Source organism: Hemitrygon akajei, chromosome 21, assembly GCF_048418815.1.
Source record: "Hemitrygon akajei chromosome 21, sHemAka1.3, whole genome shotgun sequence".
In the NCBI taxonomy this organism is placed as follows: Eukaryota; Metazoa; Chordata; class Chondrichthyes; order Myliobatiformes; family Dasyatidae; genus Hemitrygon; species Hemitrygon akajei.
The window spans coordinates 37,341,177-37,359,357 of NC_133144.1; the positions used below are offsets into that span (position 1 = coordinate 37,341,177).

Sequence of the window (18,181 nt, forward strand, 5' to 3'; positions counted from 1 at the left end):
AACCTGATGAGAGCTAACAAATTGTCTTGTCTTGTCCATACTGCACCAACCGGCAGGAGCAGTGTGTGGTTAAGTGCCTTGCTCAAGGACACACACGCTGCCTCAGCTGAGGCTTGAACTAATGATCTTCAGATCGCCAGCCCACAAGCCTTAACCACTTGGCTGCAGGTTACCATTCATCACTTATGCTTCTTAGGACTTTGCACAAGGAGCCAATGAAAGAGTGGACGCACACTGCCTGACCATGGTAGAGAAGTGATACAGAATGGACTGAGCTTAATTTCACTCAAAAGTTTTCTCCTTAATCTATAAAACTGCCATCAACAGTTGCAGGCCCTGTCTTATAGACAGAGAGGCCCTTACTTTTCCATGTTGCATAAGCATAGCTTTCATTCCCTCACATTGAAGGCTGAGAGACGATCTGATTGAGGTGATAAAAGCTACTAAGTCAGTTGATGCAGTAAGTACTGAATATGATTCAACAATCAGAGGAAGTCCATTGTCTCAATAAATAATCTGAGCTGTCCATCTGTGGAGACAGGATAATTATCTTCCACTCAAAACTGGAACTCCTCTCTGTAGATGAAAAGATTGGAAATCGACAATTGAACATTGCAAGACTGGAATTGCTGGATTTTTATTGGATGAGGACCTGGAGACAAACACACTAAAGCAAAATATGAAACTGAGGTATAGATTCAATAGTGGAACAGGTTTCAGGACCAAGTGGCATCTAAAGATTGCTCGGGGTGTAAAATCATATTATACATTTTAAGTAGGTGACTTGACATTATGACTTGAAAACCTAAGCTGATATAAGTAATGAACCAATATGCGAGAACAGCCAATGTTTTGGTTGTAGAAAAGAATCAGAAATTAGTCACATTATTACCATTCATCCTAAGACTGCAATTTCCCTGAAAACAAAGTGCCTTTGAGCCTAACATGGCCAGAGATGAGGAATGTGGCTGTATCGTCAGGCCTTCACTTTTCCTTCTGCTCTGGATCGTATGACAACAGTTGCTGAAGAGAGGCGACCCCAAACAGGAATGTTTGAAATGCCCATTTCACTCGAGTTCTGAGGCTTGTGATCCCTTTGTCACTGTGTGAGGTAAAGACAAAGATAGTTAGCATTATTGAGTACAGCCACACAATTGCACCCGTGCCCACATCCCTTCCTACCAATACCATCCAGACTCACAGTCATTCCTTCTGACCATAAAAAAGGAATTGCAAAGTCATTTTGACTTTGATTCAGAAAAATCTATGGAACGATTTCTTCAGACACAAACTTTATTATTTGGACCAGAATTTAATAAAGTCCATGCAACAGAGGACTCCTTACATCAACCAGAACAAACTTCTGTTTGTTTAGCATGCAATGTCCTTTAAACAGGAGGATCAAGAAAATAAAAATTAATCATTTGTATTTTTTGTCCATCAAAATAGTTGGTACTTGTGACAGGATATAGCATGACAAGAATATTTTGAATAAACAACCTTATTGCACCAAAGCCTCAAATATCCCTTCTTGACCATTGCCTTTTCGTTCTCTTGCCAGACTGGAAAGGGTGGTCTTCCACTACCTGGTGAAGGGCTCACTCTGTGAGTTTTCTAACCTGCTGTGGCTCAGTAGGTGCAGTCTTGCATCTGAATCAGCAATCTGTGGGTATGTATCACTATGAAATTTAGGGAGATACTCCAATGGGGCATGAAGAGAAAACTATACTGTTGGAGGTGTTGTTGCATGAACAAAGTCTTTTTCTTGAAAGGAGTACTGGTAGATATGAAGCAGCCTCTTTATTTGACAAAATGAGATATAGCAGGCATCAGATGGACACCCTTTTGGAGGAAGAAGGTCTGTTTGACCCAGCACTACACATTTTATGTTCTAAAGATCAAAGAAAATTCAAGACAATTCCATATTTACAGTGTTTCCTTTGAATTACACACAATTCCATATTTACAATGCTTTCTTGGAACTACATACCACTTTCACACCTCTCTCCTTCACACCCATTCTGCAGACAACCAAATACACACAAAAGACAAATTTAAATCAGTGTTGTCTGGTCTTCCAGTTAACTGTGGTGTCTTCCAATTAACCTGGTTCATGGTTCTTAGGAAACCATTGTTCAGAGTTGCATTTTAGATTTAATATTCAATGCATATTCAGATCTGAAGGTTGGTTTGTGAAATCAATATTTGCTATATGTCCTAACCACAAAAACGCCCTAATGGGGGTGCCATTTTTTTGGGAAAGATATAAAAAATTATCTCCCTTGTGGATACAATATGACATTATTTTGAATACAGGCAGAGCAACACTCCTTCAAGCCTTGTCCAACATCCCTAACACTGATTACCCACATTGCTATTTGTGGGAATTTCCTCTGTGCAACTAGGCTGCAAATTTCCATCCAACACACCACACTTTTAAAGTATTTCATTTGATAGAGAATTTGGAAATGGAAATGTTCTGTTTATACACAGGTTCTCTTATAAGAGAGAGATGGGAGAGAGTTCACTTTTTAGCTATGTGCTTTTGGAATTGTCCTGGACCACATGATATACATCTTCATTAGTGTTAAGAGGAGGCAGATTTCTGGCATTTGTGGCCAAGTTCGAAACATTGTTTTTATCAAAAGTAATGTATAAAATGCAATATCAAGAACATTGCTTTATCAGAAGTTTTTTGCAGGGTAGCTATCTATTGCAAATAGACAGAACTAAGATCCTTACAATGATCATTGTCTTCCAGTCTTTACTTTGACACAGTTTAGGCTGGGAACAATGCCAACAAAATATGATCTGAAGATTTATTTCTCTCTTGACAGACCAATGTTTCAGAACAAGAGCTCATTTGGGGCTATGTTTGGGGAGATTGGGCAAGCAATTCAGCCATGAAGTTCAAGAAAGAAAATTCTTGGAAAAGACTTCTTGTCAGAAATTCCTCCAGGCAATGATTTCATCCCACAGATTGCAGGAGTATATTTTGGAGTACGACCTGGATATCAATGCAGCAACTTTAGCTCAAGCAGACCCATTTCAGAGGTTAACATGGAAAAGACCAGGTTCCTGCTTTAAGTTCTCCACCAGAGGACATGGCTAGATAAAATATGCCAACAGGGAACCTTCTCCTCTTCTTACCCCCTCCTTGCCAGATCCAAGGAAGAGGCGATCTTGATGCCATAATGGAGGCTTTCCCAGAGGTTCAGCTTGGGAGTTACGGTGTTGACCCGTCTGGTTCAGCTTCTGACCCATTGCCAGGGAGACAGATGGGATTAGTGCCTTGAGAACAAAACGTGAAGCGGCGACTGACAACAATAGCTTTAGATTTCCCAATATTTAGTTAAATTAAATCCTATCAGTATACAATATTATTCGGAAACTTTGACAAATCTCTGTTTTAATTGCCAAATCAAGAGTGCCAAGAAATTAATACAAGGCACAGTAAGCAAACATTTTATCACATGTATATCTGCTGGAAAGTTACAAACTGCAGTAGAGTACAAACATTGAACAAGTACTTAAAGACTGAAGAATTCCTTTACTGAGGGAAGAGTTAGAGTTCATGGTACTTATTCTGAGATTCCCCACTTGAGGAGTAGGAAGGTGAAATTACTTAACTGCAATTCTACCTTCCTCCCCCTGGACAGTTCAGTCATAAACGATGCAACTCCACAAGCACGGCATATTTTACAAATTGTATATTGCCACACATCACATGCAGTGAACTTCATGCACCCTACACACACAGACATCCTGCTCACAAACACAGCACACTTCACTCATCCCACACCTTACACACATGCAAATACACACAGGCAATTTCCCCCTCATGAAGAAAAACCACAACTGGGTCCACCATAGCACACCCAGTGCTGCCTCATGAATTGTAATTGGCACAAAGCTGATTTTACTTCTTACTGAGGGGGCAGCTGACTTCACATCTCATACAAAAGATGGCTTTCTCTTGGTACTGCACAGATGTTTTATTTATACCATCTTCCAGCCTGTTTGGCACCAACCCTTAGTAAACAGCTGCATTATACTGAACTCCAAAAGTGAACAAGCTCAACTTTGAACTCCTGACGTCAGGATTACAAATTAAATGCCATAATTATCATCAAAGAATTCAGCCCATCAGTAAGCCCCTGTGTCAGCTCAAAATAATTAACCATGTTGTTGAATAAAGGATTATTCTCTCTGCACTAGCCCTAAAAATCCTAGGCATTGTTGACCTGGCTCATTCACTCCCCCTGCTGGCTCTCTGCAGGATTTCCAGCAGAGTCTCCTTGCTTTAGCTATGGCAAAAGCATTAAAGATATGTGCATCCCTGAATTTGCATGTGCTTTAATTTCTCTGCACCATGAGATCCCAACTGTGTAGCTTTCCCATCTGTGAAGCAAAATCTGTGGCTCTGAGGAAGGTACTAATCATATAGGGAGCTTTCATTACATCAGAGTACTCCAAAGCATTTCATGGTAAACAAAATATTTACATCATAATTATTGTTCCAATTGTGAAATTTCAGTAGGATATTGGTTGAAGTTGGAGGAGAAATTGGCTGTGCTGTGCTTTTTTTTTCAATGCTGTGTATCAAAAGATCAATTTTATCCCATTAATCAAATTAGTGATTATTTTTGAGTGAAATGGCACCGATTGTAAAATTGTACCAAATCTGACTATTTTCCCCTTTACATTAACTGTGTCTTGCTTTTCACACTCACTTTGCATTCTTCCATTGACTAAGAGATACATAACTAATTGCTGAACAGCTTCAAGGTTCAGAATGGCTTAACTCCTATTGTCATGAACTCAAGGAGTTAATTTTTTTTCTTTTTTTCCAAAAATATACTTAATTCAGAAATATTACAAAATAAAGTTATTTACATAAAAATTGCTATTTGTTGACCCTGAGTCCTTATTCAATAAATAAACTCAAGGGGTTAAATAGTTCACTAATATCGCTATACAATCTCAGACTATCTAAGTGACCTATTCTTGTCCCTATACATACAGGAACAGCTTACTCCATACCCAATGGTGTGTATACCATGGATACATTCCTAATCGTGTATTACATCATTTATACAACAATGGCCTTATGAGACACGGTAGCATAACATATTACAGCAGCAATCTCAGGGCTCAATTCCTGCCACTCTCTGTAAGGAGCTTGTACGTTCGTCCTATGATGCCAAGATGGCGCCAATATAATTGGCAACTTATGGCACGGAGCTCCGTTGGGAATCATCAAAAATTCCTGTTTAGGACCACTATAGCTGAAATTCACAGTCACAGCCGGTAAGCAACATCACTCAGGGTGTTAAAAAAATCTATTGATCCTCAAAATCAGCGGGACCTCAGACTCCAGGCTCACGCTATGAGTGCAGTTCTCCTTTTAGAAATAGGAGGTGGGGGAGGTGCTCTGGTGTACAGGTACAATTGAATCACAGAGGCCTTAGACCCCCCCACTGATGATTACTGTATCCTACTGGAGAATGTGCAGTGTCTGGAAAATAAAACTGAAGACTTCAGACCAAGACTGCAGTACCAGAAGGATACCAGGGCCTGGTGTACACTTTGCTTCAGGGAAACATGCTACCATTTTGGAAGCAGCGCTGCAACCCGAGGCTTCACCGTTCACTGTATAATATGAGTGTTTTAAAGGTACGAGCACTTTAAATGTAGGGGAGGCAGAGTATGTTTTGTGGTTAATTCATCGTGGTGCACAGATGTGGTGGTTCTGTGTCAATCAACCTTCCCAACCCTGGAGCATCTAGCAGTCAAATGTCATCCATTTCACCTGCTGAGGGAGTCTTCTGCCGTCATCCTGGTACTGGTGTACATTCCACCTCAGGCCATCATCAGGCAGACACTGGAGGAGCTGAGCATAGTCACAAAACAGTACACCCTGATTCCTTCCCTGTCAATGCAGTGGAAACTCAACCAAATCAGCTTGAAGAAGTCTCTGAACAACTACCACCAACGTAACTCCTGTGGAACCAGAGAAGCCAACACATTTGACCACTGTTATACCACCATCAAGAATGCTTACCATGCCATCTGGCACCCGCGCTTTGGAAAGTCTGATCACCTGGCTGTATTTCAACTTGCGGCATACAGGCAGAGACTAAAGACCACAGCACCAGTGGTGAGGACCAAGAAGGTATAGTCGAGCGAGGTGGAGGAGTGTTTACAGGACTGCTTTAAGTTGGTGGACTGGACAACATTCAATCTTCAAATTTGAATGATTACTCCACAGTTGTCACCGATTTCTTCAAAATCTTCAAGAACATACCGGACATACCCAAACCAAAAGCTGCCAATGAACCAGAAGATTCGTGGTCTGCTGAGGGATAGATCTGTGGCATTCGACTGGTGATCCAGAACTATACAATAAGTTTAGGTACAACCTACAGAAGGCTATTTTGAGGGGTGAAAAAAATAATCCCAATTGAAGCTAGAGATGTCAGTTCTGGCAGGGTTTGCAGGCATTACTTTCTACAAGGCGAAACCTAACATCATGAGTGGCAGTGATGCATCACTCCTAGACAAGCTCAAAACATTTTATGCATTTTTTGAAAAGGAGAATAAAATTACAACTGTGTGAATCTCTGCAATATCTACGACCCTCTGATCTCTGTCTAAGAGGCTAACGTCAGAACATCTTTCAAGAGGGCAAATCCTCGCAAGGCCTCAGGGCCTGATGTTGTACCTGGTAGAGCACTGAAAAGCTATGCCAGCCAACTGGGGGAAGTGGTCAAGGACAACTTCAAACTCTCACTGAGTGAAAACGGTGATAATAATTCCAGTGCCCAAGAAGGTCTGGGTGAGTTGCCTCAATGACTATCGCCCAGTTGCATTCACTTATACTGTGAAAAAAGTGCTTTGAGAGGTTGATTATGACCAGAATCATCTTTGGCCTCAGCAAGGACCAGGACCCGCTGCAAATTGCCTATAACCACAATAGGTCTACAGTGGATGCAATCTCATTGGCTTTGTACTCAGCCTTGGATCACCTGGTCAATAGCAATATCCACACCATGCAGCATTCAACACCATCATACCTTTAGTACTAATCAACAACCTCCAAAACCTGGGCTTCTGTACCACTCTCTGCAACTTCACTTCCTAATCAGTTACGTAGGCGGAGGCAGAGTTACTTTGGCGCTTATTGGCGACTCCTTTGAGTTCATCTGCGAAATCAGTTTAGTTTCTACCTTTGATGCCTCTCGTTTTCCTTTCCAGGGTGGATGGGGTTGTGTTGAAGACCCTGACCTGAAGTTATACCCAGGCTTCGGCTCTTAGAGGTGGTGGGACCCACTCCCGGGGGCTCACAACTGGCCGCTTTTTAAAATCTCAAAGACGTGGCCTAGAAGACTAGGTTCCGAGACTTTGCAGGGCTGCGGATGAGCTGAATCAATGCTGGTGCCACCGACTGAAGAGTTGTGGTTGGAAACAGAACAATGGGAATGGCAGATCAGCTGTCAGGGTCTCGTTACTCAGCAAATTGCTTTCTCTCTGGGTGGTGGGGAAGTTTGATGTTGTTTCTCCAGTCGGAGAACTTGGAGGAAAAAAAAGTGGCATGACAGACTTTTAACACCATAAATCAGTGGGTTGTTTTGCTATGTCTCCCCTCTCGCTGTGAAAGGGAACACCTCTTTTTCCCTTTATTAAGGAGAGAGAGCGCCTGTGCTATGTCAAATTGTAGAGTGAACTATTAGTTTTTGTTGTACTGCAGATCGTAGTCTTTATTGGGGGCTTTGCTTTTGCTTGATTGATGGGTGGAGGGTGTTGATGGTTTTTGACGGAAGTGAGTGGGGGGGTGGGAGAGTGCTGTTGCTTTGCTGCTGCTTGTGCATGGGAAGGGGGAGCAGTAGGGCCTCGGGGGGTCCTGACATTTGTATTGTCACTCATCCTTTGGGGCATTCTTCTGTTTTCGTGGATGTCTGCAAATAATACGAATTTCAGGATATATGTTGTATACATTTCTCTGATACTAAATGGAGCTACTGAAACTAATCGGGAGAACAGTCAGTGCAGGTCAGAAATGACATCTCTTCCCAAATAATTAACACTGACACACTTCAAGGATGCGTGCTTAGCCCACTGCTCTACTCTTCCATGGTTTCATCAAAACTTGTGACTTGTTTTTTGTTCATCAATTTCTAGATGGAGACCCAATCTCTCCCCCCCACCCCCAACTTTCTGATTCAGAAGCAGGACTACAACAGCAACAACTGTTGTACAACGACAGCACAAAGCTATCCTTAAATTGGTTATTTCATTCAAAAAAAGTCAGAGGATGACATTGGTGCCAAATTTATCTCATGCTGAAAATGGCAAGTGTTTTCACTTCAGCCAGTAAGGCTAGAAACCAAAAGCTCTTAAAAATTAGATGAATAGGAAAATATTAAGTAGCCTCACCTGCAGAGTTTAATGCTGTACAATGCCTCGGCAAAATGGACCAACCAGGCCACCCAGTAGCTGCAAATGATTAGAATTTTAAAAATAGGTTTATCCAAAACAGCAGCAACAGAATACAATTAGACACAGTTCAGTTTCCTTCCTCACTGTACTGCCTTCAGAACGACAGGAGCCTCAACTATATAGCCATCCAAACCGGATCAAGTTCTGAAGCTTTATATATAACACAAATTCTTTGATCTCTAAGGATCTCATGGTGACATCCCTGGAGCAGAAGTGGCAACCCTTTTGGAAAGCACGTGCCCAAATTGGACATGACCTTCTAAAAAATTCTCTTGTTTGCCATGTCCTGTGCATAATTTTGAGTGGAAGTTATCATTGATTAATGAATTAGTTACAATAATTATGTATCTTAAGGAAAAATTATGAGAGCTGTTGCTTATTTACAGGTACTCATTCTTTTACTATTAACATAACAGAGATAGATTGAAATAAATGAAGCATTTTAGAAACCTGTTCAAAAGTTAATAATCTTTTAATAAGACAATAGAAAAATAACATGATTTCTAAATAGTATTGTTATTGAACTTGTACTGTATATAATAAATGTGATTGTGAATTTATAGGCTTCGGTGCATATTCATAAAAAAATCAAGGAAAGGAAAATAAACACACTTAACTTTCAGTGAGACTTCTAATGCTGCTCTAGCAATAACTAATATTTTATATCTTGCTTGTATTTGGTTGTTTGAGAGCTGTACACGTAGCACCAATTTCATCAATGCCTATTCCTATAATTATTTACCTTTACTGTCATTGAATATTCCAAGTTCACGCACAAGTGCCAGAAGAAAAAATATATGCAGAGCATAGCCAATACCAACTGGCCCAACCAAATACCGATGTATACACCAGGTTTGCAAAGAATTTGAAATGTAACATCCAAATCAAGTGTTCTCACAACCATCCAGCTGTTTCCTGTGAAAATATCTCACTGCTCTTGGATTGTAATAGGTCATTTACTGCTTCATTTGCAGTTTATATTCCAGTAGGACAGCGGCCACCCAAGTGTGTTTTTGTCTTTTGTAAACGCCTTTTTTATGATTGCAAGGCACTGCTGGACATTCCTACCACATGTGTGGGTTGCTCGTTAGCAGAGGGGCTGGAGTCGATGCAGACCACATTGCTGCCTGCTACAGAAATGCCCCGGCGTAGGTGTGGGAAGGCGGTGTGCAGTCTAACAGCGAGTGACTGTCTTGGACGTTTTTATTGTGCCAGACCTGGTTGGACATTGGTGACACAGAATACTGCAAGTCTGGTTAACTGGCTTATTGGGAAGACCGATGGCGAGGGAGCAACGCGGCCTCAGATGCAGCACAGACTATGCCTCATGCCGCGTTTTCGCCTGTTGAAGCTGCCAGGAGGGGAGACTCTCGCTGGGTGTGGTGTGGCACAGCATCTGTGCTGGATTGGGGGCTGACCCACTGTTGGGGCTGCCCTCCAGTGTTCACTTGGTGCATGACAAGCTGGATTACACGCATGCATTTGTCTGCAGACCACTGAGGGCTTGTTCCTGCCAACATTCAAGCTCCATCAATCAATGGGACATGCCACTTAGGGACTTGGGCTATATTATATTTCTCTTGCATAACTGTATGCTTACTGCTTTCTTGTGTGTGCTATATGTACTTCGTGCCGTGTATGACTATTGGTACAGTGTTTTGCATCTTGGCCCTGCTTTGTTTGGCTGTTTTCATGGGTATTCACGTCGGTTGAATGACAATCAAACTTGAATTTGAACTAAAGATAATCATTATGCTTCAGGAACAGCTTCTTCCCCTTTGCCATCCGATTCCTGAATGGACATTGAACCCGTGGACACTACCTCATTTTTTTAATACATATTATTTCTTTTTTGCACAATTTTTAATCTATTCAATATACATATACTGTAATTGATTTTTAATTATTCATATATTATTTTTTCTTCTATATTATGTATTGCATTGAACTGCTGCTGCTAAGATAACAAATTTCACGACACATGCTGGTGATACTAAACCTGATTCTGATGTTTTTTTTGTTATGGGCAGGGTTTAAAGAATAGGGGCAGCACTGCATGCCATGTGGCTATAAAAAAATTTCCACATTCTATCTTGGGCACGTCTCATAGATTCATCTCCCCTGGAAGCCCCTCCAGTCCCACAAAGGCATAAACTGGGAGATCAACAAAACAGAATGAAGAGACCAAAGCTTCAAGAAGCAAATGAACAGTATTTGTCAAATGAAGATGGGAGGGAGAAGCTGGAGGGTTGTAGTGCCAGTATACGCCCATAAAACATACCCAATATATAAGTGGGGGTGATATTGGTCCACCAGATATTTGGAGAAGTTGCCCCAGAGTCCCAGGCTCTTGTACGGTATGCTCTCTGGCCAAAACATCAGTAGCTGAAAAGAAGAACAACCCATGTTTTTCAAAGTAACAAACAAAAAAAAACTCATCCAATATTTAGGAGAAACATCTTCACCCAGACAGCAATGAGTGGGTAGAAGAATCAAAAAACAAAGCAGCATTTGGGGGGAAATGACGAGAAGAATGTCTTGCAGGAATAGGCTTGTGTGGAGTGGAAGCAAGTGATAAAAAATCAATGTTTGATAAGGGGCAAGTATTGTTAAGACTGTTCCTACAAGCCCCGCCACCTAATCAAACAATGACTCGTTTCCCATTTCCATTTACCGTTTTTAAAAAAGAAACGTTGCTTTTGTTATGAGTGATGAACAGACCTGATGGACAATGGGGTGCAGAGTTAACCATTCCCAACCCCCCCCCCCGAGAACTACAAACTATTGCTGTTGTTATGCTACTATTGAGAGAGAGAGATAAAGCCCAGGCAAGAACATTTGCTACAGATAAGAGGGGGCGAGAGACTATTGATGTACTGTATTATGACTTCTACAAGGATTATTTACCTTCTACTACTTTGCTCATTAACATTCCTCAGGAGATAGCAGGAGTGGCCTGATTTGATGGACACAGTCATTCAGAGTTGATGGATAGCTGAGACCCCCGTGAGTGGGGATAAAAGACAGTCTGAGAGACACTCTTCAGACCCACCAGTGGACACTGTTTTGAGTGTTGGATCCCACAGGAAAGGTGGGGGGGGGGGCTTTGAAGACCGAACCAGGAGATCGGGTCAGTAAAAACTCACAGTGTTACAGCAGGGCCGGTGGGGGACTTGTGTGTGTGTCCACTCATGCCAGAGTGACGAGTCCACCACAGAAGAACTGTCTAGCTGAAGACCAGAGGGGTCATAACTGAATGACCACAACGATACGACCGATTACAAAAGCAAAGGAAGGTTTGGCTGCTGTAGCTGTAACCTCTTGCTCGCTCTCTCTCTCTCTCCAACAATTTCAACACAACAACCATAACTACTTCAGCATTTATGAACTGAACTTTATACTTTTCTATGACAATTCATTTACCCCTAGACATCGATAGAGCTTGTTTATTATTGCTTATTATTATTCCTACACTTTTAGGTTTATTACTGCTAACTTGTGTTATATGTATTATTTGCATTATTGGTATTGTTTTGCTTATTTTACTAATAAACTTTTGAATATAGTACCACCAGACTCCAACGGATTCTTCTTTCTCTGCTGGTCAGACACCCAGTTACGGGGTACGTAACACTTATTTGACACTTTTTATTTTCCTCCTGTGTATTGTTTGTGATGGTGTTTCAGAGATTAATGCAAATCCTAAAGGTTTCAGGATAATTTAGGACATTTTGGTAATTTTTGCTCAGAGTAATTCATCCTTGATTAGTGAAGGTGCAGGGTGAATGAAGATTGGTGGAGAGATGGGAAGATGAGTGCTCCCAAGGAGAAATGGGGAAATACAATCATAAGAACTAACAGTTGTCTGGTTATTGAAAGAATAAACCAAAAAATAAACTGCACATATCAGAAATCTGCCTTAGCTGGCCAGTTGATTTTGAATGGAGAAGGAATAATGGGGTGGGATGTAGAAATGTTAAAATAAATCTCAATCCCAGTGCCAAATCATATCCATCAAAGTCGCTGAGGAAAAGGCACCATTAAAAGACTGAAGTCGAGATTCAACAGGCCACGAAGCACACTATAGGCAGAGCCCTGTTAATCTCTGCAGGAGCAGCGGTTGGGGAAGGAACAAATAAATGCAATTCTAAATCCAGATTGGGTATACTGCCTCCGTGAAGGCAAGCACTTAAAGAAGAAATAGCAGCCTTTTACCCCATAAACTTGCTATTTTTGCAGAATAAATGGAGTTCTCGCTGCACAATTTTAATCCCCGGTCTGTAAACGCAGTCCTAACCAAGCAGGACGTCCTGAAACCAGGCAGATACATTTTAAACAGGCTTACAGTGAAATAGCCAAAGGCTCCAGTAATGACAGCCATCCAAAAGAGACTGGTCCTTTAAAGTAAGCACCAGAGACCTCGGCAGACATTCTTTCCACGGGATCCTTACCGCCACCCTCCCTGTCAAACAATTACGGTATTGTTTGGAGGTTCAAAGGTCACTAGCTAATTTCACTTCCTGTTGGATTCTTTAAAGGCGCACTACACGTTTTGAGGGGAGATTAAGATCTGAAAGCACAAATGATGAACAGCTCAGTTGCAAAGAAGTGTGAGCAAGCCGTCACAAATTCCTTCGCTGCATAGACTGAGATCTCTGAGGCCAGCCTACTTTCCCTGAGGCCTGTGAGGGTGGAGGCTAGACTGAGGCTCCAGGAGGAAGGCAGAGCAAGGCATAACGGACATAATATTTCAATAATTGTGTAGATCAGCTGCAGATGGAGCAGTTATTACGTTGCAAACTCCTGTCTCAATATCCTTGTTGTATTTTAAACAATATTCAGTAGAAATTCGCCTTCAGCTGCAGAATTAAATGGCTATCATCACCCCATCAATGGAAGTAACAATACAGTAGAAGCAAGAGCTCCCTTTATGTAATACCCAAGATGAATGTTTTAGGTCTCATTATTATTCATGTTTGTGTCATATTTTGGATTTGTTTTATGCATAGTTTATTGAATTTGCAACCCTTCTATGTACTTGCTGACTTAGGCATCATGACAGGTTTTTATAATAAGCATGTTATCTCACCCACTTTGTCAAAATATTGGGCAAAATTCTGATTTTCCCAACATAAAATATAAGCCTGCACATTTGTAAGAAATGCTGTAATGCAATTTAAAAATGTACTATATTTAAAACATATTCTATAATGAAAAATCAGATTTTAACACAAAGTTTTGGTAGCTGTGATTTGTCTCATACTGTACATTGGCAGAACAGGAATTGGAACGGTGTGAATTTCCAGAATACCAGTAGCAAATGGCACATCTATAACTTACAACATCAGAATCAGGTTTAAATTAATATCACTGGCATATATCGTGAAATTTGTTGTTATGTGGCAGCGGTACATTGCACTGCATAATAATAATGTGAATTACTGTAAATATATATATTTAAAAAAGTTAAATTAACCAAGTAGTGCAAAAAGAAGAGGAAAAAAGTAGTTCAATGTCCATTCAGAAATATGATGGCAGAGGGGAAGAAGCTGTTCCTGAATCATTGAGTGTATGCCTTCAGGCTCCTGCACCTCCTCCCTGATGGTAGCAATGAGAAGAGGGCACATCCTGGGTGGTGGGGGTACTTAAAGATGGATGCATCCTTTCTGAAACATCACTCCTTGAAGATGTCCTGGATGCAGGGGAGGCTAGTGCTGATGATGGAGCTGACTCAGTTTACAACTTTCTGTAGGTTATTTGATCCAGTACAGTGCCCACCCCCCATCCAGAAGTGATGCAACCAGTTAGAAGACTCTCCATGGTACATTGTAGACATTGCAAATGTCTTTGGCAACATACCAAATCTCACCCGGAATTCGAATTGCTCACCTTTTCCACTTCTGCTTCCTCAATGAGGACTGGTGTGTGCTCCCCAGTCTTACCCTCTCTGAAGTCCACAATCAACTCTTTGGTCTTACTGAGGTTAGAGTCCAAGGTTGTTGCTGCGATACCACTCAACCAGCTGATAGATCTCACTCCTGAACGTCTTCCCATCACCATCTGAAATTCTGCCAACCATAGTTGTGTCGTCAGCCAGTTTAAAAATGCTGTTTGAGCTGTGTCTAGCCACACATTCATGGACGTAGAGAGAGTAGAGCAGCGGGATAAGCACACATCCTTGTGGTGTGCCATTGTTGATTATCAGCAAGATGGAGATGTTATTTCCAATCCACACAGACTGTTGTATTCTGGTGAGGAAGTCGAGGATCCAGTTGCAGAGGGAGGTACAGAGGACCAGATTTTGGAACATTACACTGCTGTGGAAACTCTTAAGAATAAGTGGTCTAGGCCTTCACAATAACTCCCACAACATCCATTGATACCTGCAAAACAAAGCTAGATTTAAGATCTAAATATTTGAAGGAACAAAATTCACTCAGGGGAAAGGGAGGGGTGAGACAGAGGCTGGCAGGTGACAGGTGAAACCAGGTTAAGTGAGCTATGATGGACAAATAGAGCCAGATGGGGAAGGAGAGTCAGAGGTTGGTGGGCAAGAGGTGGAAACAGATGAGGGAAAAAAAATTGAGATAGGAGGGGATGAAGATAGAGACAGATGCTGGAAAGTGATGTGGAACTCGATAATGGTGGGATGACAGGCAGATGGGAGGGTGGATGAATCTAGATGGGAGAGGTGTAAAGGTGGATGAAAGAAAAGAGAGCAGGTGGACTGATAGAAATATGAATGGAACACGATTTCCAGGTGGGTTACTTGAAAAATTGAAAATTCAGTGTTCATACCATTCAGTTGTAGACTAACTAAATAGATTATGCGATATTCTCCCATTTTGTGTTCTCCACTGTGGTGGTGGACAAGGTCAATGACGGACATGTCAGTCTGGGAATGGAGAGAGTGGTTGAATTGAATCCAACAGAAAGCTCAACCATTAAGGGATCATGCTGAGATCTTACCATTCAATATGGTACACATTCAGGATTCTTCCCACTGGGAAGAAAAAGGAAATTATCTAATGCTGGGAAACCAAACTAAAATATGCTAGAAATTTACAACAGAGACAAAGCTTTGGCCTGCAATTCAGTAAAGTCAGATATTATGGAAGTCATTAACACCTGCTTGTTTTTCATCAATATCCCCTGATATGCCAACCTATTAAGATGATTGAACTAAGTAAAACAGAAATTTCTATTAACCTCAGCAGTCTTTTGGTAGAGAAAGTTCTTCAATTCCTCAAGTAAAAACAGGAGACGTTGGAGATAATCTTCAGGTCAAGCTGCATCTGAAGAGAAAGAAAGAAGATTAATGTTTCAGCTTGATGACCTTTCATCAGAACTAGAAAAGTGAAAATAAAACAAGTGTATTTTAATATGCAGAGAATGAGAAAGATGGAAAGAAGAAAATGGAATAACACACAGAACACTGGAGAAACTCAGCAGGCCAGGTAGCACTTATGGAGGGAAATAGACAGTTGATGTTTTGGGTTGAGATTATTCTTTGAAATTGAGGGAATGTGTGTGATAATGAGGAGACTAAGGTTGATTTGGTGGTAGGAATGTTCTTAATGCTATCTAGGGGATGGGGAGAGAGAGGAGAGAGAGAGAGAGGGAGAGAGAGCGAGGAGAGAGGAGAGAGAGAGAGAGAGAGGATGAGAGAGAGAGAGAGAGGAGAGAGAGAGAGAGAGAGAGAGAGAGAGAGAGAGAGAGAGAGAGAGAGAGAGAGAGAGAGAGAGAGAGAGAGAGAGAGAGAGAGAGAGAGAGAAAATGTTTTAGGTGGAAGACCTTACATCAGAACTGGCAGAAATACTGATGATCTAAAATTGTTGAATGTAATATAAATCCTAAAGGCTGCAATATGCCTAGTCAGAAGATGTGTCTAGAGTTTGCTAGAACAATGTAGGAAGCCAAAAACAGATCAAAATAGAACTGGGATGGAGAAATAAAGTGATGGGTAAGTGTAAACTTGGGGTCACCCTTGCAGAATACACTGAGGCATACTGCAAGGTGTGGTTATTTTCTCAGGTGTAGTTGAGTCACCTTGTATCACATACAGTGGATTTCAGTTAATTGGGCCAGCCACTTATTTGGGACAATTCTTAAAGAACAAAAACTAATTGAGAAAATAGCCGGGGTTCCCTCCATTTATTTGGGACACTATGCCACTTAACTGAGATAGAAGACCTACTGAACAGCTTCTAACTAGCATCGGTCACGTGCACTTGCATGGTTGTTAGACACTATACCGTGCTTAGAATGAACAGCTTTTAAATAGCATCTGTGTTCAAAAATCTGTTATTTTTGTCACTGCTAGTTGGCTAGAAATAAGCAGTTAAGATAATTTAGAACTGTTTTGTTCAATGCCGTTTCAAACATTCAGGTTTGGAGATGCCAGAAACCGCTGGGAGTGAAAATAAAATGATTTCACTACTTCAACAAGTTAGGAATTACAAAAAATCTGAAGTTATTGACAATCATCTTGAATGTTGCAATGAAAATGAAGATTTGTAGAATTTGTCAAAAGCGTTGTGTGAAGGTAGTCCGTTATATGCACTGATTTTGTTCATTTACAATCAATCAAAAAATCATGGCAATGTACTCTGGATGAATTCCTACGTCAATAACTATTAGGAACTAATACACACTCTTATAGTACTGTATTGTCAGGGTTCTAATTTGTTCTGTGTTTCAGTTAAATACATATTTTGTTACTCACTTAAACAGTAGTTTGTCTTTATTTATACCTTAATTGTACCTTTTTAACAATTTCCATGAAACTTTGGCTTTTGGGGCATCCACTTAATTGGCAGCAGGAGGTGCAGTTGGCTGCAAGAAGAGCCTTCTGTACCTTCCTCCAAACACGTTGTCAGTGGTGAACCAAGACCCTGGTGGATGGAACCTCCACTGTTGGCTCCACCATGGGGAACAATGGAGGTTGGTAGCCATGAAGCACTTCAAAGGCTGACAGATCTGTGGAGAGGAGATGTGTAGATTCAAGGACAGTTCAGCCCAGCAGATACATCTTCCACGTGGAAGGGTAATAGGCAGCAAAGCATTGGAGAAACTTCTCCACTTGTTGATTGGCTCTTTCTGACTGTCTGTTGGTCTGCAGATAATAGTTAGAGGGTAAACTCACTGAGGTGTGGAAGGATTAGAAGGCTCACCAGAAGTTGGGGACAAATTGTGATGCCCAGTCTGACACAACGTCCTGAGGGAAATTGAGGTGACTATGTGTTGAAGAACCAGGTCCACCATCTCAGTGACTGATGGAAGTTTGGGGAGGGCAATGAAGTGGGCCGCCTTGGAGAACTGGTCCATGCTGTCATGATCACCATGGCCCCAATCGAAGATGGCAAACCTGTGATGAAATCCATGGTGATGTGGAACCACAGGTGTCAAGGGACTGGTAGGGGCCGCAGGAGTCCAGAGGACCACTGGTTGGAGGAATTGGACTGGGTACATTGAGGGCAGGCAGAGAGGAACTGATGTCCATCTGTGATCATGGTGGACCACCAGGACTTGTGACACAGAATATCCAGGGTCTATCGGATGAGAAGTGGGTCCACTGGAGTAGCTCAGAGCACAAGGCTGCCAGCACATACACATATGTCAACCAAAGCAAGCCTCTGCTGTTGGGCTGGGCAAAAAGGCTTCTCAAGATCCCAGACAATTG

The 18,181-nt window shown here is 41.5% G+C and overlaps 1 protein-coding gene across 1 annotated transcript; it reads right to left on the reverse strand.

Annotated features, from left to right (window-relative positions):
• Nucleotides 1-620: 620 nt before the first annotated feature.
• tmem254 (transmembrane protein 254) lies at nt 621-12,984 on the reverse strand. Its single transcript, XM_073025238.1, has 4 exons — nt 12,845-12,984; nt 10,781-10,884; nt 8,437-8,496; nt 621-1,102 (listed from the first exon to the last, which is right to left on the reverse strand). The coding sequence occupies exons 1-4, from the start codon at nt 12,878-12,880 to the stop codon at nt 985-987; spliced, it is 318 nt and encodes a 105-aa protein (XP_072881339.1). The 5' UTR covers nt 12,881-12,984; the 3' UTR covers nt 621-984.
• Nucleotides 12,985-18,181: the final 5,197 nt, after the last annotated feature.